At 49.6% G+C, this 26313-nt stretch overlaps 1 protein-coding gene across 6 annotated transcripts in view; it reads right to left on the bottom strand.

Moving 5' to 3' along the window:
- Positions 1 to 26313, bottom strand: part of Jakmip1 (janus kinase and microtubule interacting protein 1) — a 67598-nt gene that overhangs the window by 35998 nt on the left and 5287 nt on the right. For 2 of the 6 annotated variants that reach the window (XM_076863814.2, XM_076863815.2), the window contains exons 2-7: positions 24787 to 25281; positions 10526 to 10735; positions 9629 to 9748; positions 7248 to 7394; positions 6360 to 6500; positions 4790 to 4849 (exon numbers count right to left, since the gene is read on the bottom strand). In XM_076863814.2, the coding sequence (XP_076719929.1) occupies positions 4790 to 4849; positions 6360 to 6500; positions 7248 to 7394; positions 9629 to 9748; positions 10526 to 10735; positions 24787 to 25281 (1173 nt within the window). The remainder of the gene's footprint in view (positions 1 to 4789; positions 4850 to 6359; positions 6501 to 7247; positions 7395 to 9628; positions 9749 to 10525; positions 10736 to 24786; positions 25282 to 26313) is intronic. The other 4 variants (XM_076863816.2, XM_076863817.2, XM_076863818.2 and 1 more) reach the window with 3 other exon arrangements.

The raw sequence follows: 26313 nt of genomic DNA, 5'->3' as shown, positions 1-26313 counted from the left end.
ACCAAAGCTCATCGGAAGGCAACACTCAATTCACAAGGAGCGCGCCTGCTGAGTCACAGAGCTACCTCATCTCCAATGTCCACAGAGCCCCGCTCCTTTTAAAGTACCTACTGCGTGCTGTGCGATGGCATCATGTCCCTCGTTAGTGCTGACCATCCCTATGCCTCACACTTCCCAGGGAGGCACCCTCCAGCCAGGATTGGGCCTGGGTCAGTGATGGGCCTGTGACCAATGCCAGCCCCAGGACCTCTGCTGGAACCAGGAGATACTCTCTTCCTGCAGGGGAGCCAGGCAGGCGAAAAGCAAGCCTGATGCTACTAGACACTTGGGGGCCTACTTGAGAAAGAAGCCAGTCCAGAGAAGAGCAGAGCTGACGGAGAGGTGACCACCTAGACTAGCCAAGCCTAGAGCAGCCCCACCTAGATGTATCAGTGATATAAATTCCTTTCTTTGTTTAAATGACTGAGTTTGGGACACTAGGAACAAAAGCCCATATTGGCTAATGGGGAAGGGGAGTTAATCCTGGCAATCAAGTCTTCTAAAAAATTATCAAGTTCTGGGACAAGCTTAAAGACTGATTTTCTCACCTGGATCCTCAAGAGAAGCCAAGGACAATCTTTTCCTGGCAAGTGTCACCAAGTGCAACAGCTGCCAGGGCCCCAGAGGTTCTTAGCTCTGCAGAATCCATGAGGTACATCCAGTTGACCTGGCTTCTAACCCTACTCAGGCTCCCTACTTAGGCTGACAAAAGGCTCCATGCCTGTCATCTGGCAGTTCCACAGTACCCAAGGCAGACAGTCCCCAGAGAACAACTAGAGAGAAGGGGGTCAGGAGGACTGAGGGACACCCTTTGGCCCTCACTACTGAGGCAGCGATGGGTAGTCTCATGCCCTGATCCCACCCAGAGGAGGGAGGAAGTCCGATGGCCAACGCCAAGTGCCCTACACAAGAACAGGTGCCCACAGCCTGCTTCATCCTCCTGTCCATGAGGCAGCAGCCTGGCCTCAGGTGTCACTGGACCTCAGGGGCATGGCTGTTTTTCAGGAACCAGTACCCAGGTTCTAAAGGTGTGCACACCTCACCAATGCCACATTGCCCATGGCTGCAGCTGCCCCACTGCTCCAGGCCTCCCTCTCCCAGTGCATCTGAGACCCCCAGCCCGGCTTTCACCCAAGGCTTGTGAACCACAGCACTCGTGTTTAGCAGCTGACAGATGCTGGGAGCTCAACTGAGCTGTGGCCTCTGTGCCTGCTGTACAGCTCACCACCTGGGTGGGGACCTTCTATCAGCCTCCAGTAGAGCAACCCCCACTTACACCCAGGAAATGCTGTTCAGGACCCTCCTCCCACAGCCCTGACTGTGGACTAATGTGAGCGACGCTTAACTAGCAGGTTCTTAGACAGACCTGGGGGACTCCCACACCTGGCAAGGCCCAGTGAGACAGAGTCAGGACCCTCAGAGAGGCTAAGGCACCTAGGAAGATGAGGGCTGGCATCCAGGACTCTCTTCTAGCCCCATCACCCACAAACCAGGGCACGGGTGTGAAACTGAAGGAGGTCTCCTATAGGGGCTAACTACAGAGTCCAGGGAAGTTCATGAAACTCCTTCTGAAAGAGCATCATAGGGCAAGAATGGAACTACCAGCCTTCCAGAAAATTCTGCACCTTTCAATGAATTCACCACAGTGCTCTGAAGAAAAACCCCTGAAAAAGAGGGAAAGTACTCGGAAGTCTGAAGGACAGAGGGCAAGGGAGCCATTTATAGGGCAAAGCTGCCGAGTGCCTGAAGCCTGCAGGAGAGAAGGAAGGCAGCTCTGGGAGACTACTGAACATGCTCAGGGCCGCAGAGATCTGGACGGCCACTCTATCACCCCTTTACGACCCTGGAGTAAGCAGGAGCACAGGGGAAATGGCCTGCACTGAATCCTGAGAAGAAGAAAAGACAGTGGTGGGCCCAGGAAGCAGGTGAGATCTGAGCCAGCCTGGGAAAATTTCCATGCAGATTCCCAAACTCAGCCTTCTGGGAACATGAGACTCTTCATTAAAATGACCACATGTTCTCTGGACAGCCCAGCACCCAGAAGAAGATGCCTTTTTCCAGGAGAGGCAACATACTTACACAGCTAACAACCATATAGGGTCACCTGCTTTGTGCCATGCAGTGAACAGGACATGGAGGGCAGGAAAGGCAGCCCTGCCCCTGAGTGCTGGGCACTTGGGTAGCAAAGCATACTTTGCTTCTGACCCTCTGTAAATTTCTCTTCCAGTCAGTGTATTCAGAAATCAGGAAAAGGGCAAAGAGAAACCCTTTATATTCAGGCATTCTGGTTTAGGTTAATCATCCCTCATTTGAAATGCTTGAAACCAAAACTGTTTCAAATTTCAGAGCTTTTAGATTTGAGAATGTCTATATATTCCAGAAATATATTCTGGGCACCATGGGCAGCAGGGGGTACAATGCCCTAGTCGAAATCATGTTTCCCACCATTCCACCCACATTCCACCCACCCAGAATCTATCCATGGGAACAATCCAGACTATAGTCATAGCTTTCTGCACAAAAGGGCTTTGCTTTGGCGACATTTAAAGAAGCAGAAAGTCCAACAATAGGGGAAAGGGTAACTAAATAATTGTATAGTCCCTGAATGAAATGTTCTGCAGTCAGACAACACAACAGAACAGGCCCAGAGGCTGGCTGAACGGGCAAAACAGCCACTGCAGCTATCCCTAACCCGAGGCCCTGGCCTCAAGCATGCCCCAATGGCTGCATGGAGTCAAACGCACAGCTTGTCTGCTTGACGGATTATGTAGCCACAGAAGTTCACATCCATGATGGCACTGTGTAATGTGGATAAATGCTTATAGTTAAGTCAATTCAAATTCTAGAGAACTCCAGGCATGGTGGCACACGCCTGTAATCCCAGTGGCTCGGGAGTCTGAGGCAGGAGGATTACAATTTCAAAGCTAGTCTCAGCAACCTAGTGAGGCCCTAAGCAACTCAGTGAGACCCTGTCTCTAAATAAAATACAAAAAAGGGCTGGAATGTGGCTCAGTGGTTAAGTGCCCTCGGGTTCAACCCCTGGTACAAAAAAATTAAAAAAAGAAGGCAAGAGCATTCCATAGCAGCAGCTTGAGGAACACAGAGGATGCCCACAGCCTACATGGGGCATGTCACTGTTCACCTCCCAGGTAACAAATAACAAGCTTTGCCCAAAACACTATCCACTACGGAGCATCTAAGGCCAGCGTGCAGAGATTGCCCCTTGGCCAGTTTGGCTTTGTGGTGGATGGTTGACCCAGTAGTCCTAGACCTAAATTTGAACCTCAGCCTTCTCAACCTATGGCTTCTGTTTGTTCCCATATTTACATTCTACGTGTCTCCTGTAACTACGAAATGGGAAGTATAACACCAGCCGCACCCACAGCCCACCTTCAGTGAACTCTTCCTACCTTCTGCCTGCAGCGCTCATCCCATGCACTTTATTGGCCACCAGGGGGCAGTGTGAGCCAGATATTTTAGGTGGTGTACAGTACTGTAGCCTTCTACACCAAAGTTTACAACACTCAGATTTTACATAAAGCAAGGGGTTACGGATTGTGTCCACCCAGAAAAGATATGTTGAGGTCCTAACCCTGGTACTGCTGAAGGAAATCAGGGTCACTGTTGATGTAATTATGAAATTAACACAGACCATGTTGATTTAATCCACTGGCATCCTCATAAAACCTGTCATGTGAAGTCAGAAACTCAAAGGAGACAGCCACACAGGGACAAGAGCAGAGTCAGGATGGTATAGCTGCCAGCCAAGGAAGCCAAAGGCTGCCAGGAAACACCAGAAGAGGAGAGGCAGCAAATGGAAGGACTCCTGTGGACTTTAGAGGGAGGAAGCGTGGCCCTCCCAACACCTGAATAAGATTTCTGTTCTCTGGGACAATATATTTCTGTCATTCTGAAAGACCCATTTTGTGGCACTTTGTTAAGACAGCCCCAGGATACTAACACATAACACTTCTCTTCAAAGACTGGATAGCCTTATCCACCTGGTCCATCTTCTATAGTTACCAGTATTCTGGCCCAGTTAGGCCCAGTCCCCACCACCCAGACGCCAAGGCCGCAGACTCTTGCCATTCACTATCACATCCACACAGCTGTTGGCCTAACAGAAGACACAGCTGGCAGTGCCCCTGGTTCAGAGAATGGAAAAGGAGGCCCATGTCTTGGTGACAACAGGTGCAATCTATGCTTTTTTATTTGTTATTATTATGTGGACTCACTCCAGTCTGCCCTGTCACACCCCAGCCTGGGCCCTGTGCCTTTTGAGCATCTGAGCCTCACAAGCCCAACTCAGCACTCTTCTTACCTGGATATTTGGACACGATCACTATGAAATGGCAAGACCACTTTGCAAATAGAACCGTTCTTTATTGTTCCAAACCCCACAAAGCTCTCTGGTCTTTGAGAATGGAGTAGTGTGGCGTAAACCAAGCCAGAGAGTCCTTTAAATCCTTCAAAAGGTATTTATGCTTTCAATTTTGGGTGAATATACCCTGCAGTCTAAATGCAGAATTGCATCAGTAAGTTTTCCATGAATAAATTACCATAACTGGGTCACAGTACACAACTATAATTTATGCTGCTTTGAAAAATGGTGATAACAGGTTTCCCATCACCCAACACACGAGCTGGTGTCTTTGCCGCAGGCCCCTGTAGAAACAGCTGATACCCTCCCTTTCCATGGTCCGTCTGCACTGCAGGTCTGTGAAAGGGCAGTGACATTCTCAAGGCTCACCTTAGGTGGCTTCAGGCTTTTCCCTCGATGCCTCTTGGAGCGCAGGAGCCGTTCCCTCTCCTGGAAGGAAACACAACCATTGCTGTTCCAGCCAGCCTCACATTGTCACATCTAGCAATGCTACCGGCTCTCCAGGCTGGGAGGGACACTGCCATGCCTACTGTCTGCCTTGGGACAGGATGTTCCAGGATCTAAGCACCCAAGTCATAGCTGCTTCTTGGAACTAAGCTACAGGGACAAGCTGTTCACTCAGGTCTTTATCTGGGAAATGCCTGGGTTCACCAGCCCCGTCCTACCATGCCTGATTTCGTCGTTGGGGTCTGCAGCTGTACAGCATGAAGCAATGCACTGCACAGGGGCTCCCTGGCCTCGGCAAGTTCTACCTGCGACAGCAGCAAGTGTGAGAACACCTGTGGCTTTGAACATGGACACAGCTGAGATCAAATCCCCTAGAGCCTCCTCCTGGCCTGAAGACAGCTTTATTTCCCTCCTCTGTTTCCTCATTGCTACCCAGGCTAGACCCTGCTCTATGGCACTGCTGTAAGAAAGAACAAGAGACTGGGGTGTCTGGTGGTCTCTGTCAGTAGGAATGGTTCCCGTGGGGCGGGAGCAGCAGCAGCACTGTGCCCCACATAAACCAGGGATTTGCTCCTAATCACATCTTCCTTCTTCCTCCAGCGGAACAAATCTGGTGCTTAGCTTCAGCTTTATGGTCCACACTTCTGATCCTTAGGCATTATCCTTATTTTCTCTAGTTTTGATTTGGTTTCTTCTTCTTTTTTTGACTTTATCCCCACTCACTGAGTGTTTTCTCATCCTAATTGCATCAACTCTTTTGTGTAATGAAGGAAAGACGGATGGATATTTGGATAGGTGGGTGAATGAAGGAAGGAAGAACTGAAAGAGGCAGAAAGAGGGACGGACAGAGAGAGTGTGACACTGGCCAAAGCCTTCCCTGGAATTCTGATGGCTTTCTATCCTGTCAATGGACCCACCATGCCTCCTGGGCAGGCAGCATATGCTCACTGCAGGGCAATGGTGGCCCTACAGAATTCTCTGGATAGAACACCCCACCTACTTGAGGCAGGCCCATTCCCATCTCCTTCCACAGATCTGCACCCCAATAGTCGTAAAACACACAGCCTTAACAAGCCCTTCAAATTCTCGTCTGATCACAAGGTTCAGGTTTGCTGGCTCAAACTCACAGACTGCAACAGCTAAGCTAAAACAATAAAAAATGTAAAAACTGTTAATTCCCAGGCTTCTCAGGGATGGATCATACCCACTCTGTAAAGGCCAGAAGACTCACTGCTACAACTGACACTGCTTCTTAACAGCAAACCAGGGAGACCACTGAAGAAACAAGAGTAGCCATGACACCATTCCCAGGTAGCAGCAACTCACCTCATGGAGACCAGGGCCGTTTCCTGGCAGAATACAGCAGGAATGTGCACACCACAGGGAACACAGCGGGTCCCCAAAGCTATGCTGCCTTACCTGGCCCTGATTACCCACTGCCCACCCCTGACACTGTGTGTCATATGGTGCCACTCATTTGGAGGCAGCTTACCAGCGAGAGGTCGTCAATGACGTGCTGCTGCTCCAGCACCTGGAGCCTCAGGAACTCGATCTCCTGTTCGTCCCTGGTTAGGCTGAGGTCGTTCAGGGACGTGTGACGCTTCAAGGAGGCTTGGGCCGACAGCTTTTCTTTCTGTGGCCAAGGGAGAGAGCACTGCAGGATCACCCATGCAGTAGTGGTTGTTAGGGACAGCACTGGTGTGGGCTCAGGGCATGGAGACAGAAGGCCGATGAGAGGACGGGGGATGACAGTCATAGGCCCAGCCAAGCCTGTGATGCGGCTGATGATGCTCATGAGTGGGAGAAGGGGTAGGCAGGGCACAGGGATGGGGGGGGCACAGAGGGTGGTCTGAAAGAGCTTTGAAAGCTGGAAGGTTCTGCTCAGCTGTGATGGCTCATACTGTTTTACACACCTTAGAGCAACTCATAATCTGCCCTGACTACAGAGACCAGCCATCCTCCTGGGAGGGAAGGTCAGCACTGGATCAAGAGTAATTCCTGTGACTGCTCCCACTGACAGGGCTCCACTACAAGCCCCACTTTCTAGGGGCCCTCTGTGCACTGTCATGCATCCTACGGGTGGATGTCCACATCCTGCAATGTGGACTTCTTCCTTCCCATTTTGTGGATGAAGAAACCGAGGCTCAGAGAAAACTGAGATGTCTCTAAGGACACAGCTGCCTGGCCCCCCCAGGCACAGATGCCCCCAGCAGTGCACATTCTAGAGATGTGGAGAGAACGGAAAAGGCTGTGGACTGACCCTGTTCATGAGGCTTCCTGGGAGCAAGGCAAGAGTGGCCCTGGAAATGTGGACTGTGAGGTTTAGGGCTGGACCACCCAGACCAGAATCCCAGGGTGGTCCCGCATGGTTGGGACTTACCATTTCCACGTTTTCCCTTGTGAGATTCTTGATTTTCTCCTCCATCCTCTGGATACTCTGTAGCAGGTCCTCGTTCTTCTTGTTCATCCGCTTGTTCTTCTCCACCAGTGGCTTTAGCTGTACCTCGGTCTCACGGGACCGTTTCAGCTGTGGTGGGGACAGATAGAGATCAGGCCGCTTGAAGGCTTGGGGGTGGCCAAACTCCTAGAGAAGTGAGCAGAGATTCAGCAGCCCACTCAGAGCTGCCACCACAAGGACCTATACAGTGCAAACACCGAAAGAGCCTCCAAATGCAGCATCTCACCCAGGCCTCAGCCACTGGAGTAAGGCAGAAGGAGGAGGCCACAGCCTGACAGGGTGGCCCACAGATGGGCCTCAGGCTTTCCACTGGCTGGTGGCTGTGTTGTGACCTCCCTTCCATGGTCCTTCCCCAGGACATGACCCCCAGAGGTCAGAGATCACACACATGAAATTCAATCCTACCTACTGTGCTCCTGGCTACCCCAGGCACAAAGCTAATGGCAGTTCACCATCCTTCAGCCAACAGATATACCCTGGGCTCAAGCGTGCCAGTTTCAGTGCTGGGGCCAGGAGATAGGCACAGCCATCTAGTTCTGGAGGAGCTCCCCAGGAACTCTGGGCAGATCATCCTTGTGATGTACAGGCTTTTGTTTGATCTCTGGGAATACCTCTGGGGCCCCTCTTGGCCATTTGTTCTCCACCCAGTTCCTAGTGACTTTGAAGCAGGAGAGTCTGTGATCAGGTTTATCTTCTAGAACCATCCATGGCTCTGACTGCAGTGTGGAGGGCAGGCCAGCGAGATAGAGTGGTGGTGGTGGGGGGGGGCAGAAAGGAGGAACGGGGTGGGGCGGGGGGGGGGTGCAGGATTAGAAACACCACACTTCTTCCTCTGGGCAGTATCCCTGCTAACATTTTTAGCTGCATGATCATAGTCAAATTCTTAGCCTCAGTTCCTCATCTATAAAATGGGAATGATGACAGCACCTGCCTCAGACTTGAAGTGAGAATTAAACACACAGTGAAAATTAGAACAAGTTAAATGCCATAAGGATCACACACTAAGTCCTCGTCAGGAGCCTGAAACACCAGGGACCTTCCCGCTCTCCTTCCTTGAGCCCTTGGGACCTAGGACCTGCCAGCCCACCCCACACTAAGGATGAGAGCCTGCAATGGACAGAAGAGCAATATGGTCACAAGAAAGTGCTAGAACCAAGGCTCAAGGTCGAGGGACTGACTCAAGACCCCTGCCTGCAGTTGCCATCTTAAGAGTTAGCATGAGGCTCTCTGGGACTGTCTGTTCAGAGGGTCTGTCAGAGCCACTAGCAGGAGCCCCCAGCTCAAGGCCAAATGCTGGAGAAGGATCAATTTCCACTTCAAACACCTCAGTCCTCCAGCTGCCTGGGGCCTGTGGGCATCCACTCGGCAACCAGCACAGCTCCTCAGTAGTTTTTCTGTTCATGAATATTTAAGTGAAAAGTAGAAATAAATTAGATGTACAGTTTGATTAAAGCTGTATAAAATATGCCTTTAAAAACACTAGAAGAAAATGAATTGATTTTGATCCTGTTGAAGGTATGGAGTGATACTTAACACTTTTCATGTGTTTTTGTCAAATATTGTATAGACACACTTCCCTTCATCAAAATTAAACATAAAACTTAGGAGGTGTTTGTCAAAAAGTTTATGTACTGATACTCCACATAATAATTTGTTCAGCACTTTATCCAGAGAATTTAAACAGATTTATGAAGTTGCTGTTATTACTGGAGATTTGCTTTTTAATCAGAAGTCCATATTCATTATTTTTTAAACATAGAAGCATATAAACTTTGATGCAAAAAAAAGTAAAAAGATAAAAATAAAAACTAACTATAATCAAATCTCCTGCCCTCCCTCCCAAAAAAGCCTTTCTGTAGCCAGAATGGTAACAAATTATTTTTGTTCTGTGAAATGCTTTTATCATTTAATTAGGAACAAATTTCCATGTCAATTAAATGTGGTCTACCTCCTCAGTCCTGATGACTGTGTAGACGTCATTGCACAAAAGCTTCAAAGCCACCCTGGCCAGTGCTCCAGTATTAGTGACTGTGCCTGGCTGTTTGGGTGGCTACTGTAGACAGTGCTGCAATGAACATCCCCTCTACCTGCCTCACTGAACTTCTCCAATTGTGCTCTAGGGGTAAGTTACTTCCAAACAACAGGTACTAACAGAGTTCTTCAATGTGTGTTGAATTTTTAATCAAAAAAAAAATGAGAAGGAAAGTAAAGACAACCAAGGGTTGCATTGACCCCGTGTCTCAGGCAGGTGTTGCGGCCAAGGCCCTTGCTTGCGGGGCACTCCCTGTCCCTGTGCAGATTACCAGTTCACTCCGCTCATCTGCCAACAGGGCGTTTCTGTCCTCCAGCTTCCGTATGACGGAATTCAGTTCAGCAATTTTTAGTTGAAATCGCCTCACGTCTCGCTCATCCATATGTTGATCCTAAAAAAGCGAAGAGACAAGCGTAGTGTGAGGAGGCCTCAATGGACCGAAGGGCTCCCCAGAACACACAGCAGTAGAGGTCCTTAGGACAGCTGTGGGGCGGGGAGCAGGTTGGTGACGCCCCATACCCTGCTACACCCCTGGGGAAGACGTCCCCTCCAGAGGATAGAGACTTCCACCCTCAGTGGCCCCAGGGATCTCTCAAAGCTCTGCCTCCCTGCCTCTCTCACAAAGGCCTGCCCATGCCACTTGCCCAGTCCTCCAGGGCAGAGGCTGAAGCGCCAGCTCCTACAGTGCTGAAACGCAGCGCTCCTAGCAGAGGTGGGTGTGAATGACCACAGGCCGGCATGCTCGGGCCCCTCCGTCAGGGCCCGGCTAGTGCCCTCAATGCCTTTGCAGTTGTCACTTTCACTGACTCATAGGACTCTGACTTTGCCACTCCCTGCCTTCCTGGGTCCCTTCCTGGCCCCACAGTGGACCCTGTGTGAGGTCTTCATGTTTTTCTCTGCAACGGAGTCCTGAGACCACATTCGGCCAAGGCAGCCAGTCTTTACCTGGCTCTTCTCAGCGCCCAGCGCTGGCCTGGCACATGGGACAAACCATGTGGGGAGGAAAGGGTACACGGATGGGCAGAAGACGCATGGAAGGAAGGTGGGAGCGAGGGAGGGTGAGAAAGGCCGGAGAAGGCAGGCTAGCCAACAGATGATGGGCAGGGAGGAAGGGGTGGTGTTGGTCAGCCCTGAAGTGCAAAGGTTTGTTGCGGGAGCTGCGCCTTACCTGGCCCCCCATGAGTTCCGCCATGTCCCCAATGCCAGGCGGGAGCTCCCTCTTTGGACTGCTGTGATGGCGCTCAGCCTCTTTGACCTGGACCAGCTGCTCATCCAAAGCCTCCTTCTGTAGAAGCAGCCTCTGGGCCTGGCCGGCTTGCACACCCAGCTCCTTCTCCAGGGCCAAAATCACCCGGTCTTTGCCTTTGATCTCATCCATCTGGAAAAGGAAGCGAGGGGCAGCTAGGCATGGAAGGGGGCTCATGACCAGGGAACCTGCTTCCTGCCAGGGCCTGAGGCCTAGGGAGGTCAAACCAGAGTTGTGGACAGGCTTGACTGAACTGGGAACTCTCAGGACCACAGTGGCCCAAGTCTATGGCCTGAGTCCAGCTCCCCTTTATTCCCCTGAGGGCAGAGTAGACAGATCTCTGAGTCCAAGGACCTATACAGTCACCCTGGCACTTGCTGTTGGAGCTCAGCTATGCCCAAGTCCCCCCCTCTTCACTTAATAGAACACGTAAACTCTGCCCAGCAGCACACCCTGCCCAACCTATCTCTACAGCGAGCTGCTCTGCACGGCCACTGCTCCACCCGGCCCCAGGTCTCCCACTCACTCACCAGCCACTTCAGCCCCCACCCCACCACCAAAATAGCTCCGGCCATGGTAGCCAAGGCACTCCAGGCCCTCTGCTCACTGGACGAGTTTCGTCCTCCTAGCCTCAACTTGAGCAGTGCCTTACAAGGTGGCCCTCTACCTGCCTCATGAACTTCTCCTTCCCTCACCTCTTCCACCGGGGCTCCTCAGTTTTGAGCCTCCTCACAGACACGACTTGCTCTGGCTGCCCCTGATGCCTACAGATCCTGCATGATGGGCCTCTTCTCTCTGTGTCCCTCTTGTGGACAGCCACGTCCTCACCCATGTCATCAACTCCTCCCATATGCAGCTGACACTTAAATGGACACCCAGTCCTGACTTGCCCCAGAGCCCCAATATCACAGAACCTCTTGGTTGGCCTCCCTCCTTGGCCCTCCAGGAGCATACTCTCAGGCCTTCGAGGGTGTATGGTCCTGCCAGGACTTGGACTTCTATGACTCCAGAACTGTCAGAGAATACACAAGTTGTAAAAAACCATCTGGTTTAAGATGATTTGTTTCAGTGGTCCCAGGAAACTAAGAAAGGCATTAAAAGGGATAATTGGAGTTTCATTAATTGACCAAATCACAATGGCCTGAGCTGGGTGATTACTTGTTCTCACAGCATTTAGCAATCAGCTCTGTTTAGATGGGTAAATCTCTGAAAGAACGCGCATAGCTCAGCGAGGACGGTGTCAAGCACATGCCCAGGAAAGGTCAAACTGTTGGGTCAACCATGGAAAGGACTCCACAAGCATATTAGAATATGAGCATGCCATCAATGCTGACCTGACATTGACTCATTGACCTTTCTCAGCTCCTACATCACATAAGACAGTCTAATTTACAAAGCAAGCCACTGAAAACTGATAAAATACACTTCAGATCATAACAGGAGAGAAGGGGTGCCCCAGGTCCCTGGCTGGGAGGTCATACAGCCACGAGCTGCAGGCCTGCCAACACCAGAGACCTTTCTTTGGAAGACTTCAGGCTGCTCTCCACCTGCCCTGTGCAGATCTCTCCAGGGCTCAGCAGCCGGCATTGATGCAGTTTCTCCTTGAGCATCGCGGAGTGTGCCCACTGCTACCCTGGTCATGGACCATCAGCACCCACCTGCTTTGGCTATATCCAATTCCTGAGTGGGAGAGCACTGCTTCCCTGCTAAGACAACCCCCAAAGATGCTACGGATGTGATGCCAAGCCGGGAGCAATCAGAATTTAGGTGGAAGGAGTCTACTGATATAAACCATTCACAAGTATTTCCCTTAATTCAACAAATACACAGCCAAGCATTTTCTGTGGGTGATGGGAGGTTTCAGTGAGCAAACAGACCTGCTGCCCTACCCTGGGGCTTCTATTCTGCAATAGGAAAGAGAAAACATAAGAAATAAGTAAATACAGTAGTAGATCTGAGTGATTAGTGCCAAGAGAAAAAAAATAAAGTGAGTGGAACTCACAGTAGTGGCAGTGGGGGTGACCCAGCTAACAGGCTATCCAGGCAGGACTCCAGTCTGCCCCTCGGTATCCACGTCCCAGCTGCACATGGCTTTGCCTGGGGCCCAGGTATGCAACCCACCACCATCTCATGCTGACTTCCCTCAAAATGCAGCACCACTGCAATCAGGGCATCTGCAGGACCCCAAATTCCCAGCCTAGAAGAACCCCAACTTGCCATCATCCAGGTGGTGACAGCAGAGGCACCATGATGGAAAAGGTTTCTAGGAAACATTCTCAACCAGTGGAAATGGCCTTGGAGAACAGATGGACAACGCAGAAGACACTCTGCAGCTGACATATTCTAGACTGTTGTATTTCCCCTGCCAGAATCCGAGAGAGCGCTTCAGAGACTGGCCAAGCCACTCGCAGACAGCAGGCAGTCTCACAATGCCTGGACCCTACACCTGCCTCTCAGGCTGTGCGCTCCCATCAGTGTTGCCCCTGCCCTCAGGGGCTGTGCAAGTGTTAGACCATTGGAACACTCCAAGTTTCCAGGGCAGTCTATGATTGGCTCTGGCCACCCACATGTCCCGCCGCTGACAGTCACTGGTTTGGGATGGATACCTGACCCAATCAGAGACAATGTCCTGGAGAATACATTTCTATACCCTCCTGCAAGTTCTTAAAAGCTTAGAACTAAGCTTAAGAGCAGTGGTCTCTCCCCAGCACAACACAAGAGCCCCTCCTGGCCTGAAGTTAACACAGCGTGAGACAGCAGATCCCCAAATACCTGCATCTGGGGTGAGGGCACTCATGCCCTGGAGCTACAGTTGAAGCCAATCCTACAACTTCACAGTGGTGAAAGCAAGATTCTCTCAAGGATGAAGATGGTTTGAAGTAGAATTTCTGTCCTCTGGAACCAAAAGAGCCCTAAGGGCCAGAGAATGAGAAAGAATGACAAACTTGCGGCCACTTCTTTCTCATAGGTGAGTGTGAGTGAAGGGCTTTACTGTACTTCAGAGAGGAATCCGCACAGCCTTCAAGACCCTGGAAACAGACATCGTTTACACCGCTGCACTCACATAACTCAGGCCAGAAAGGTGAATGTGCCCAGGCCCAAGCTGTCAGCAGACCATGACTCAAATTCAGGTGGCCTCTCCAACCCTCCCTTCTCCTCTCCTTGCAAGAACAGGATCCGGTCACTCTGGGCAGCTGGACCTACCAGGACATGCATCTCAGTGGAAACTGCAGTTTGGCCAGCTTCCAATGAGCCATCATTGAAAGTTATCTTGTGAAGAACTCCCCTTCATGGGGTCAAAGACTGGAGAAGAGGCCACCACCCCAACATCCTTCTCACTGTCCCCCCTGGCACCTGTAGTGAGGTGAGCATGCCTACCTAGAGAGTCAGGACATGGCTTCATTTGGAATAGGGTATTTGCAGATGGAATGATGATATACATTAAGATAAGACTGTGCAGTGACTGGTGTCTGCACAAGGAGAGGACCAGATGGGGCTCTCATGGGAGAAGGCCACAAGAAGATCGACTGGAGAGATGCATGGACACTCCAAGGAGCACCATGCATGGCCAGTCGCCAGCAGAAACTGGCAGAGGCAGGGAGGAGCCTGTCTAGAGCCATTGGAGGGAGCATGGCCCTGCTGACACCTGGGTGCTGGACCTGGAGCCTCTGTCATTATAAACCAGCACGTCTGTGGTAATGTCACAGCAGCCTTAGGAAACTAACAGAGCACCATGCCAGACTCTCCAGGAGCTGAGGGCACTTAGTAAAGGGCCACTGTCCCATCCCCTATGGCCAGGTATAGCTGAAAGAGGAAGTCCTGGCCAAGAGGTTAAAGTGTGACCTCTAAAGTGAAAGTGTCCTCAAAGGAAGACCCAGCACCCTTCTTCATCTCTCCTCCTACCACCAACCTGAAACAAAGATGACGGCTGGCACTCCATGGGAACGAAGGACCATGAGGATCAGTGCCACATCCTAGGACTTCTTCAAAAAGGGACCCTGGGAAATACATGTGTCCCTCACAACTCTCTGGAGCCCTAGAGAGCCCCTTGCCTGCAGATCTCCAGACCCTGTAAATGAGAGGGGAAAATCCTCCACCCAGCAAGCCCCTGATCACCTGAGGGCATCCCACCTAAAAGCAGCCCAAGTGCTCCCAGCTGGTCTGAGGAGTGACCAGCGCCAGGGCATCACTGTCCCATGTGGTCAGGAGTGCCCTTCCTAAGAGGCATGCAGTGTGCAGGGGAAGTCAGAGCCTCGCCTGTCTGCAAGGAGGGGGGACAGGAAGCCGCCTTCCCAATGTGCTGTCATGGCAACAGCCCTGCCTGAGCAGTGAGGCTGAGCAGACGCAGGACAACAGGTAAACGCACAGCGCCTGCTGCTCTGTCTACACAGACCATGGCGAAGCCACGAGAGCCACGTGTGCTGAGAGGCACCTGAACTCGGGACCACTGCCCCTAAAATGGAAATAGCCTTTCGGCACTGATTCCTGGGTACACTGGAGATTCAGTCCTGGCGTCGCTTGTGTAAACACATGCAGTTCATCCCCATTTTCTTTCTTTTACATATGCACTGTCCCTGTGATGAAAGAAGATATTTTTCATGTCTCCCACTACAGAAACTTGCTGCTAGATGCTTTAGCTCATTTAATTCTCATAACTCTGCAACAGATATGTGATTGCCCCCATTTTATAGATAAGGCATCAGAGGCTCTGAGATGGTAAGCAACTTCCCTGGGATTACACAGCAAACAAGACGGGAGTCTAGATAATCACACCAGGACAGACTTTCTGCACCACTCCTTGTGTGTTCAACTTATGCCCAGGGCTCCAGGGTCCCACCACCCAGGTGGGGGTTCCACCCTCCTCCCTTCTGCTGCCCTCACTGGCCTGGGCAGCCCCAGGCCTCCTGATCTTCACCCCATACTGAGACCCTTGACTCTTGATGGGTGATGGAAACACCCACCAGCAGCAGCCTACAGGCCCTCTCTGCCCTGCTTCCCACCTGCTTCCCTTCAGCTGGCTTCTCTGAAAGACAGCTCTGAGAACACAACTGTGCATCTTCTTCACTTTGACATCCTCACTTCATCCTCCACGTCCCTATGATTGTCACAATGCCACTGCTGATGCAGGAAGCAGAGGCCATGGGGGCACATTCTGCACTGTGTCATCTCTCCACGCCCCCTCAGTGAAGTCCTGGATGTGGAATGAGAGCATCCCGGGCAGGAACACGCCTCCTGCTGGACCCTCCCCAGAAGCCAGCGCGCCATACTGCACAGGCTCTGAGGTCTCAGGGGGACAAGACGGACCAGCCTCCGCCCTCATGGAACTCAGATCGTCAGAGAAACTAATTAAGGGCGACAGATAAACATTTCAGATGAGAGGTGCTGGAGCAGCTCGGAGGCTGGCTGGGAAGATGGGCACCTGGGCAGGCCTCCCAACAGAGGGGCCCCTAGGTGCTTGGGCAGGTCTCCTTGCAGAGAGGACACTGGTATGGGGACTTCTCAGTAAGAAAGGGCCAGCCATGCCAAGTCTGAGGGAAGGGCACTCTGATCAGACCACAGGGAGGCGCCTGTACGAAGGCCCCAGGCAGCTGGCAACCTGCACAAGGCCCACCCGCCTTCTCTTCTTCGGAACCCTCCGGCTGCTCCTCCACAGAGGGGAGAGCGCCCCCTGCCTTGCTCCCCTCCCCACTGCGAGCTGACCTCATCTAACAGGCACTGCTCCTCCTCTCTGGGAGCCAGGTAGTCCTAATGTGCGACTAATGATGAAATCAGTTGTTTTCTAATAAACTTGGCAAACTTTTCAGACACTGAGGAGTGAACTGTCATGTTTTTAGAAAGTTTCCACCTGCCTGCCTTGTTTTCCTAACCCTGTGGGCCTCTGTGCTCTGCCTTCTCTGAGGGAGGGACTGGGACAGGAACTCCTGCAAACCTTTGTCACTACAACCCCGAGGCTCTTCTCAGAGCTCACTCAACATTGCCCTTAACACAGTATCATCTACAAACGAGTTCTAAAGATGACCAGTGGCCTAAGAGAGTACAAAGTCCTCCCCAGACTCTAGCCTATGAAATGGGACCATGAGTGCTTCACCTCACAAAATCCCAGAAGGATGTGGGGCTGCACACATCACCGCCCACTGGCCACAACAAGCACACGGGATGCTCATGTTCATCACTGGGCAAATGGTGTTGGGTCAGTCAAGTTTGCACAGACAAAGCCAGGCTAGACCGCACCTGGGAAGTTGGAGGGAAGCAAACGTCCCTTTGATCAAGTTGTGAGAGCAAGAAGGTGAATTTTTTTTTTAAATATTTTTAGGAGTTGTAGAGCTGTCTGGAGCCAGAGAAAATAACTAAAATGCAATGACCTTTATGGCTCCTTGCACTGGCAGGACAGAAAAGCAGAGTCAGGACTGGATTGGACGTGGCCCAAGTGCTAGGAGCAGAGGCTGTGACTACAGCCTGGTGCCCGCACAGGGTGGGCTCTGCCCTGCCAGTGCGTGTGGACGCTTGGTGCTTGTTGCCCTGGGCCTCCTGTGGGCCGTCCCCACACTCAGCTCGGGAGCCTCACGCAGGCGGCCTCTTCCACGCTCTCTGTGGGGTTGGCTGGCATAGTCCAGCACCACTCAGCACCGCTGGCAGGCTCTTCCTGGAAACCAACACCACAGGTTTTGAGCTAGCAAAGGTCCTGCCCCTCAGCCATCTCATTCCCGTAGTCTGGCAGTGATGCCAACTCAGAGGAAAGCAGAGTTGAGGGTGGAGAAAGACCAGGCCCAGGCCTCCTCTAGGCCTCTATGCAGCAGTGCCATAGCCAGACACCGCTCTCAGTTTCCTGAGTCAATCAATTCTCAGATTTGCTTCCCTTACTGGCTCCATTCGATTGAAGGACAGGGCGAGGACAGTCTGTCCATGCTGCTTGTTAGGGAAGCGCCTCCGCACCACCCCTGGGGTCCACAAGGAGCCCAGGGTCTCCCTGCCTTCTCCTGGCCTTCCCATCCCAACCGTTTCTCCCCGACAGGCTCAGTTACTGGTGCTCAGTCATCCAGGGCCTGCACTTGGGGGCCTGATATCCTTGCCCTCCTGCTTCTCCTGGACCAGCAGGGGGCAGGACTCAGGGAACTGTGTCTGCTCCCAGATTCAGAGGCTCTATCAAATAAACTGCCATCATGGCTAGAAGTCAGAAAGCCATTCTGGCTCCTTTCAGAAAATGGCATTTTCTAGCCTTCTCTGTCAGTAATAAAGGCGACCATTTGCATCTCCCTCTGCTGACACTTGTCTTATTCTTCAACTGGTTGAGAATCAGCACAGAATATAACAAACAGGGTGCTTGTACTAGGCCCTCAAGAATCCTAATGATGTTGGTAATTCATTTTTCTTTTAATATCTTATTTTCAGTTGACTTATAACATAAATGCAGGAAGGAGTACACACAGATCAAGTTTAGAACAATTTCTGCACGCACAGGTAGCCCTCACTTTCCATAGCACTCCTGTGATGGAGAGGTGTGCAAAGCAGAACTAAGTCCTCACACCGCACAGCTCTGCAGTGACAGATCCGATGTAGTCACCACAGGAACAAGCAAAATGAGGGCATAGTACTGATATGCATGAGTCCCATTTCACATGGTACCATGCAAATTAGAACCGACTGTATCTGAACACACAAAATATAGAATGGTCCTCACACCCAAGAAAGCCCCTGCCTTCCGTGTCCACCCATCCCCAGCTAATCCACACACCCTTGTTTCCAGCACTGGGGCTGGTTTGACCACATAAATGAAATGTTATGGTTTAGATATGAGGTGTCCCCCAAAATCTCATGTGTGAGACACTGCAAGAAAGTTTAGGGGTGAAATGATTGGAGTGATGAAAGTTTTAGCCTAATCAGTGCATTAATCCCCTGATAGGGATTAACTGGTTATACAACTGGCTATACAACTTGGCAAACTTATTAAGAGTGGATTTGTAGGTTTATAATCAAGTTGTATAACCACTGGGTGGTGACTGCAGGGAGGCAGGGTGTGGCTGGAGAGGGGGGTCACTGTGGCAGGCCTTTGGGGCACATATTTTATCCTTGGTGAGAAAAGTCTTTCTGTTTCCTGGTTTTCCTGACTGGAGCCACTTTCCTTCTCCATGCCCTTCCACCATGATGTTCTGCCTCACCTGAGGCCCAGAGCAAGAGAGTCATCCATCTGTGGACTGAGACTTCTGAAAACGGGAGACACAAATAAACTTTTTCTCCTCTGAAATTATTCTTGTTTGATCTTTTGGTCCCAGCAGTGAAAAATCTGACTAAATCAGAATCATAAAGTGGTGGTTTTTAAGGCTGATTTTTTTCTAGCATTATGTCCAGGAGATTCATTCATTCTCTATGAGTCAGAAAGCCCTTCCTTCACATTGCTGCCCAGCATTTCAGGGACTAACCACATGGCATTCACCCTACCACTATGCTCACTGTTCACACAGCACACTGTCAACCCTTGTACTTCAGAGTAGTGGGTCTCTAGAGTTGAAGTGTGACTTTGTATCCAATCAGACACATGGATGTATATGTACAGCTGTAGAACACATCCACATTATTGAACCCGTTTAGCCCATTTATGTTTGCGATTACCGCCAAGACCCATTTCTGTCCCATGTGCTATTGTTTTATACATTCTACTTCTGCTTATGCTATAAACTCCAAAGTACATTGTTATTATTCTGCTTTTGACAGTCACTTGTATTCGAAAGAAATTAAGAAAAATAGGTAGCCATGTACTTCCTCATTTACTCATTTCCGAAGCTCTTCATTCCTCTCTTATAGAATCAAATTTCTATTTGGTACTGTTCTTTGCCTTGTGAACTTCCTTTAATATATTTGGTGATTTTCAATTTGAAAATGTACTTATTTCACTCTTATTTTTTTGAACACTGTTGTGGCTGTATATGGACTTTCTCTGTTCAGCACTTTAATATACGAGAAATGATATGAGAGTTCTAATGACTGTACATCTGCTATGGATTGGATCTAGAATGTTCCTGAAGCCATGTGCTGAAGGCCTGGCCACCAGCTTGTGGCACCTGTTTGGAGATGGTGGAACCTTCAGGAGGCAGGGCCTAATGGGAGGAAGTCAGGTGGCTAGAGTATGTCCTCAGGGGATATTGGACCCTGCCTCCCCCTACTCACCTGCCTCCTGGCCACCATGAGGTGAACAGGCCTCCTCTACCACATGTCCTACCATGATGATATACTGTGACACCACAGGCCCAGAGCAGCAGCACTGAATGACCATGGGCTGAAACGTTCCTCCCTTCAAGTTTATTTATCAAGGGTATTTTGTCACTGTGAAGAAATCTGCTAACACAATACCCTTCTTGTTTGGTCCCATCAACCTTTTTAATTTAGCCCCCTGGTAGCTGCAGAGAGTTGTCTCATGTGCTTTTTTTCTCTCATAAATATGGGTGACTTTTTTAATACAAATACAGAATCTGCAATTAAACCTTCATCTATGTGATTTAAATTTTCCAGATTTCTGTTATTTTAAACATTTTAGGTATAATTTATATATCATAAAATCCTCTCACAAACCCACTTTTAATAAGTTTGCCAATTGTATAACCATCATTAGAATCTGTTTTAGGATGTTCCCATGACTCCAGTAAAATCCTTCATACACATTTCAAACCCTGGTCCGCCACCAATGTATGTCTGCAAACATGACTGTTCTGGACATTTCATATAAATAGGCCAGGCTTCTCATGGCCTTGGGGGTCCAGCCTCTCTTGTTTAGTTAGCATAATGCTTCTGAGGTTCTTCCACTGTGTAGCATGTACTAATATTTCACCCCTTTTTATTGCTGAGAAGCATTCTATATGCACATACACCATATCTTATCAATTCAGCAATTGATGGACATTGGCTTGTTTCCATTGTTTGACCTCCAGGAATAATGCTGCTCGGAACACTTACATACAGGTCTTCCAACAGGCATATGTTTTCATTTCTCTTGGACAGACACCTAGGAGTGGACCTACTGAGTTGGTAACTGAATTTATGTTTAAAAAACTGCCACTGATTACATGGGCTACTCCATGTAACCATATGAGGGTTCCCACTGATCCCCATGCTAGTCAATACCTGCTGTGACCTGGGTTTTTTAAATTTTTTTTTTATTTTTTAGCTTTAGGTGGACACAATATCTTTATTGTATTTTTATTTGGTGCTGAGGATCGAACCCAGTGCCTCATGCATGCCAGGCGAGCACACTACTACTTGAGCCACATCCCCAGCCCCTGTGACCTGGTTTTTTAAAAAGTACTATAGTCAATCTAGCGGGCATAAAATGATATTTACTTTTTGTGTTTCCCTGACGTTCAATGAGTTTGAGACTCTTTTCATTGATTTATTAGTTATTTAAATATCTTTTTGAAGCACCCATTCAAGCTTTTTGCCTAATTTTCAACCAAGTTATTTTTCATATTGTTTTACAGTTCATGTTATAATCTAAACAAAAGTTTTTTATGGTATACATCTTGAAAATATCTTCTCCCAGTCTTTAGTTTGCCTTGCCTCTTACCAGTGTCCTCTGATGCACAGAAATTCTTTAGTGTCCCAGGTGCACTGTTTTCTAATGGACAATACTGTGAGTAGTGGACTCAGGTGCTCAGTGCACCTCCATCCTGCTTAAGATGTTCACCACCCAGACCATGAAAATAGTCTCCTGGCTGCTTCTTGTGTCTTCATTTTTGTCTATGGCCACTTTGAATAGGCAGATCTTTGAGGATGAATGACACGGGCATCAATATTCTTTTCTTCTTTCCTTACAGATCATCCTGTTTCAACACTGTTTACTGGAACATCATCCTTTCCCTACTGAACTCCTAGATCAAGTGACCCATTAATGAGTAGGTCTGTGTCTGGATCCTTCTGTTCCTTTGGCCTGTCCATCCTTCTGCCTGTGTTGATTGCTACAGCTTTGGAGTAAGCTTTGCTGTAGGTCTTATGAGACCTCAAATTTTTTCCTCTTCAAGACTGTGATTCCAGGTCCTTTCGGTTGTTATATCATTGAGAATGTGTTGTCAATGTCTACCAAAAAAACTCTGCTGGGATTTTGGAACCCAATGAATTGATCCCACAAATCAACTGTGGAGAACTGATATCTACATTAAGTATTCTAATAAATAAAAATGGTATCTCCATTTATTTATGTCTCCTTTAATTTTTCTCAGCAATGTTGTATTTTCAGGATAGAAATCTGATATAATTCTCAATAGATTAATTCCTAGGTATTTAATTTTTTGGTGCTCTGTTTTAAATGCTACTTTTTAATTTTCCACTTGTTCATTGCTGGTATATAGAAACAAAATTTATTTTGGTGTATTGTCCTTGTATCTGCAGACTTTGATGAATTCACTTATTAATACTAGCAGTCTGTATTTTCCTATGATGATCTCAATGTGTCCCACTATGACAATGTGGACATGTCACTGCCAACATGATGGTCCTAAGAGGAGGGGCTTTCAGAAGTGATGAGACTGATGACTTCACACAAGAGGTGTGAGGGAGCTGCCTGCCCCTTTTGCCCTGCAGTCCCTTCTGCTGTGTGAGGACACAGCATTCAAGGCACCATCTTGGGAGCAGGGCTGCTGGACCCTCTTCAGACACAGGACCTGCTGATATCTTGATCCGGGACTTCTCAACCTCTAGAACTGTGAGAAATATGTGATTTTCATTCATTAATTACCCAGACTCTAGTATTTTGTTATACCAGCAGGATCTTTTTGTGGCGGAGGGGTACCAGGGATTGAACTCAGGGCACTCAACCACTGGGCCCACATTCCTAGTCCTAATTTATATTTTCTTAGAAACAGGGTCTCACTCATTGCTCAGTACCTTGCCATTGCTGAGGCTGGCTTTGAACTTGTGATTCTTCTGTCTCGGCCTCTCGAGCTGCTAGAATTACAGGCATGCACCTCCACCCCTGGTTGTCATTAGTTTTGAAATCATGCTGGCTTTATAAGAGAGATGAAGTCTGTTACTGTCTATTTTCAGGAAGACTACATCCTTTGGAATTCATTTTATTTCTTCCTTAAATACTTGGAACAATTTTGCCTGTGAGGCCACCTGGGTGTGGGCTTTCTGTGGGTGAACAGACTGTAAATTAGTGACTTAACTTCCTTAACAGATCTAGGACTACTCAGGTGCTCTGCCTGCCCTGTCCTGGGTCTTGGGGAAGTTGTGCCTGCTTGCAGATGTGCCATCCATCCGCAGCGAGATCGTGGTATACTCTCATGGTGTTTCAGGGTCTGCAAGAGCTGTGGTGTTCATCTTCACCTTTTTTATACTGGCAAATTATGGTCATGTCTTCCTTTCGCCAGTATTGCTATGGGTTTATCAATTTATAAATTTTAATTAACTTACAAATTTTAAGCCTTTATTGACTTTGTTGCAATGATTCTTGCTCTCTGATTTCCTTCATCATGCTTTCTGGGAGTTTTATTGGCTGTTCTTTCAATTTCTTCTTAAGACAGAAGCTTAGATGTTTGGTTTCCAGCATTTCTTCTTTTTTATCTAAAATGTGTTTTCCTCTCTGGGCTTATTTAAAGGCAACCTACAAATTTTGAAATGCAGACCATTTTGATTAAAGTGGACCATGTTCCCTTGAAAAGAACCGTGCTCAACAGTTGGTTGCAATGTGGTTTTATGTCAGTTTGGTTCACTTTGGTTAATCATGCTACTTAAATCCCACACATCATCATTCATTTTCTCATCTGCATGTTCCATGGCTTGCTGACAGAAATCTATTAATCTCCAGCTAAACTGTGGATTTGTCCATTTTGCCTTTTAGGTTTGACATGTTTTTCTTTTATACTTTTTGAAGTTTTCTTAATTGACCCTTAATGACTAAGAACTGTCCCTGCCTAGCAGCCTTTGAAGAGCAGCAGCTGTGGCTCCACACCACCTCATAGCCATGGTCTCAACAGGTCATAGGTGACAAAGAACATAAGCAAATGGAGGGCCTCAGTTTTGTATAGGACACGATCTAAGGTGTGTGGCTCTGCTCAAGGTCTCCAGAACAAATGGACCCTCAAGTTCACCAAAAAAAAAAGGGAGTCAGTACATTCATGCCAAGGAGGTGAGAAGAAATGGGCAATATCCTGGCCCGGGAAGAAAACATGATGACCTTGCCAAAACAGAGAGAGGCGATATCTTTGAGGATCGTTAGGATCCCTTTTGACCTGAAGTCTCTGGCCTCAACACAGTCTGAGTGGCTCTATCTTGGTCAGAGTCTGCATGGTGCGTGGGTCCCCTCCTCTGATGCTCTACCTACCCTGAATCTTCCTGAAGATGCAACCTTGTAAACACTGTCCTTTGTCCAGTTGGAGAACCCCACTTACTTAGCTCTTCAGCCTCTTGCACCCCAAAGGGTCAGTCAAGTGTGTTTCGGGGCAGGCTGGCCATGCCTGCCTCAGGGCCCCTCCCTCACCATGCTCTGTCTCCCATGTCAACAAAGCTTATCTACTACCTCTTGGCTCACTGGATTCTCACATCACCTCAGAACTCAAGAGAATATTCTATGGAGCAAACTGGCCTGGTCAGAGGGCTCCTCTGGTTTCCACTTTCATGCCAACCCTGAGAGGTGGAAAAAGTCCTAGTCATCTCAGTCCCCAGCAGAATCTCTGCTTGAGACAAGACCCTCCTCCTCCTCCAGACAGATTGCCCTGAGGAAGGCTGCAGGGACTTTCAGTTCACCCCAGAAAGGCTCGCTCTTCTAGACCTCATAGCTTCACAGTTTCCCTGATTTCTTTAAAAATCTGATTATTTGCAACAGGTTTTTTCCCAGCTATTGCAACAGCTAGCTGGCAGGCAGACTCACCTGGGCAACCAAGGTGCGGCCAGCCGATAGTTAATTAAAGTAAATTACACGAACGCCTGTGCCTTCACACACATCTGCGACAACACTTTCTTACCATAGCCCTACCCTATCTGTAAGCTTTAACCTCCAGATGAGGACACCAGCTTGGGGGGTTTGATGACCGTCCAAGGACCACACCCAATGAGGAGACCTGCACCCCAAAGCCTCCTTATTAGCCTGGGTTGGTGGGGACTTGGCTGCAACCCCAGACCCTTAAACAAAGTCAGAGTGTTGTGGGTCCTCCAAACCCCTCAGGAAGCTGTGAGTGGGCGTGGGGTGCAGGGCGACGTACCAGCCTGCGGATGTCGCGCTCGCACTCGCGCTTGATGCGGTGCACCTCCTCCTGGTGTGCCTGGTAGGCAGCGCGCAGGTCTGCCGCCTTAGTCTTGTCGGCCTGCATGCAGTTGCTGAGCGCCTCCTCTGCCTGCTTGCGCGCCGCCTTGAGCTCCAGGATCTCCTGCTGCAGCCGCTGACGCTCGCCGTCGAAGGCTCTGCGCGCCTCCTCACGAGCCTCAGCCAGCAGCGCGGTCTTGACCTTGTCAGCCGCGCCGTCGCGCAGCACGTTCAGCGTGGCCTGCAGCCTCTGCAGCTCACCCTCCTTGATCTTGGCCGTGCGGGCCGCCTCCTGCTCGTGCTGCCGGATGAGCACCTCACGCAGCGCCTGCAGCTCCTTGGTCTTCTCCTCGTGCAGCTTGGCCTTGAGCTCCGAGATGTAAGCAGTGTGCCTCCGCTGCTCCTGCTCACGCTCCAGCTTGGCCTCCTGCAGCCGCTCGCGCAGCTTGCCCACCTGCAGCCAGAACATGAGAGTCGGCAGGGACACGGGCAGGGGAGCCAGTGGTGCCCTGGCCACAGCCTCCCACGCCCCTGAGACCCTCCCAAGTGCCCACCTCCAATGCCCCCTGGGCCACTCAACCGTGCTGACCCTCCCCCTCTGCCCCACCAGGATCTGTCCTACTAGGTGATTTTTGAGATTTTCCTTCGGGGGGAAAACCACCTGAGGATGTTGGAAAGGAGGGCCAAGCATGGAAACCCCTTCATCCTGGAACTCATGAGGAAGGACACACCAGCTCTCACCAGGCTGAGCAGATTCCAAACCAGAAAACCATTCCCATGGCCCCTGTGAGAGACTCTGACCCAAAGAAGAGAGGGCAGAGGTGGCGGGGAGGGAAGGGAGAGGCCAGGCTCCTAGGGAGGTGCGCTCTGGCTGGGGGCCTCTCCAGGGCACCCTTGTCTCAGGGGCCTGGACTCCTGAATTGCTGGCTACAAGCCCCTTCTGAATCTAACCCTCCAATCAGCCATTTGAAACCCTATTTGTAAAATGTGCCCAGGGAGTGTTAAGAAAACCCTCATTGGTGCTTTTCATTTAAATACTCTGGTTCCACAGAACCCTTTATTAAAACTCCATTCCAGGTAAGGGCAGGCTTGGGACACTGCAACCAGCTGCCTCTGATGAATGGGCTGCTCCACAGAAAATGGCAGCATTTCCCTCACACCATACCTGGTCTATAGCACCCTGTGGTAAAGTAAATTATAAGTGAGTTTGACAATGTCATCTGGGTATCAATAAACCCTTTCTTATAACAGCAGGAAAAGAAGCACATGAAACCCCCCAGGCAAACCCAAGACCCATGTCTCCTTCCATCAAACACACGAGGCAACCAGTGGCTCCCTGACCCCCTCACGTGAGCACTGGAACCAGTCCTCCTGATGGACTCAGTGCAGGGGCCAAGACATTAAATATTTCCCTGGTCATGGACAAAATGCTTCTGGCATTTTTCTTTCTAGAAGACCATATACATGGTCCTCACCTCCCTGAGTA

The sequence above is a fragment of the Callospermophilus lateralis genome, chromosome 8 (assembly GCF_048772815.1).
Source record: "Callospermophilus lateralis isolate mCalLat2 chromosome 8, mCalLat2.hap1, whole genome shotgun sequence".
Classification (NCBI taxonomy): Eukaryota; Metazoa; Chordata; class Mammalia; order Rodentia; family Sciuridae; genus Callospermophilus; species Callospermophilus lateralis.
The sequence above is the reverse complement of the archived record's forward strand: the minus strand, read 5'-3'. Positions and strand labels throughout refer to the sequence as shown.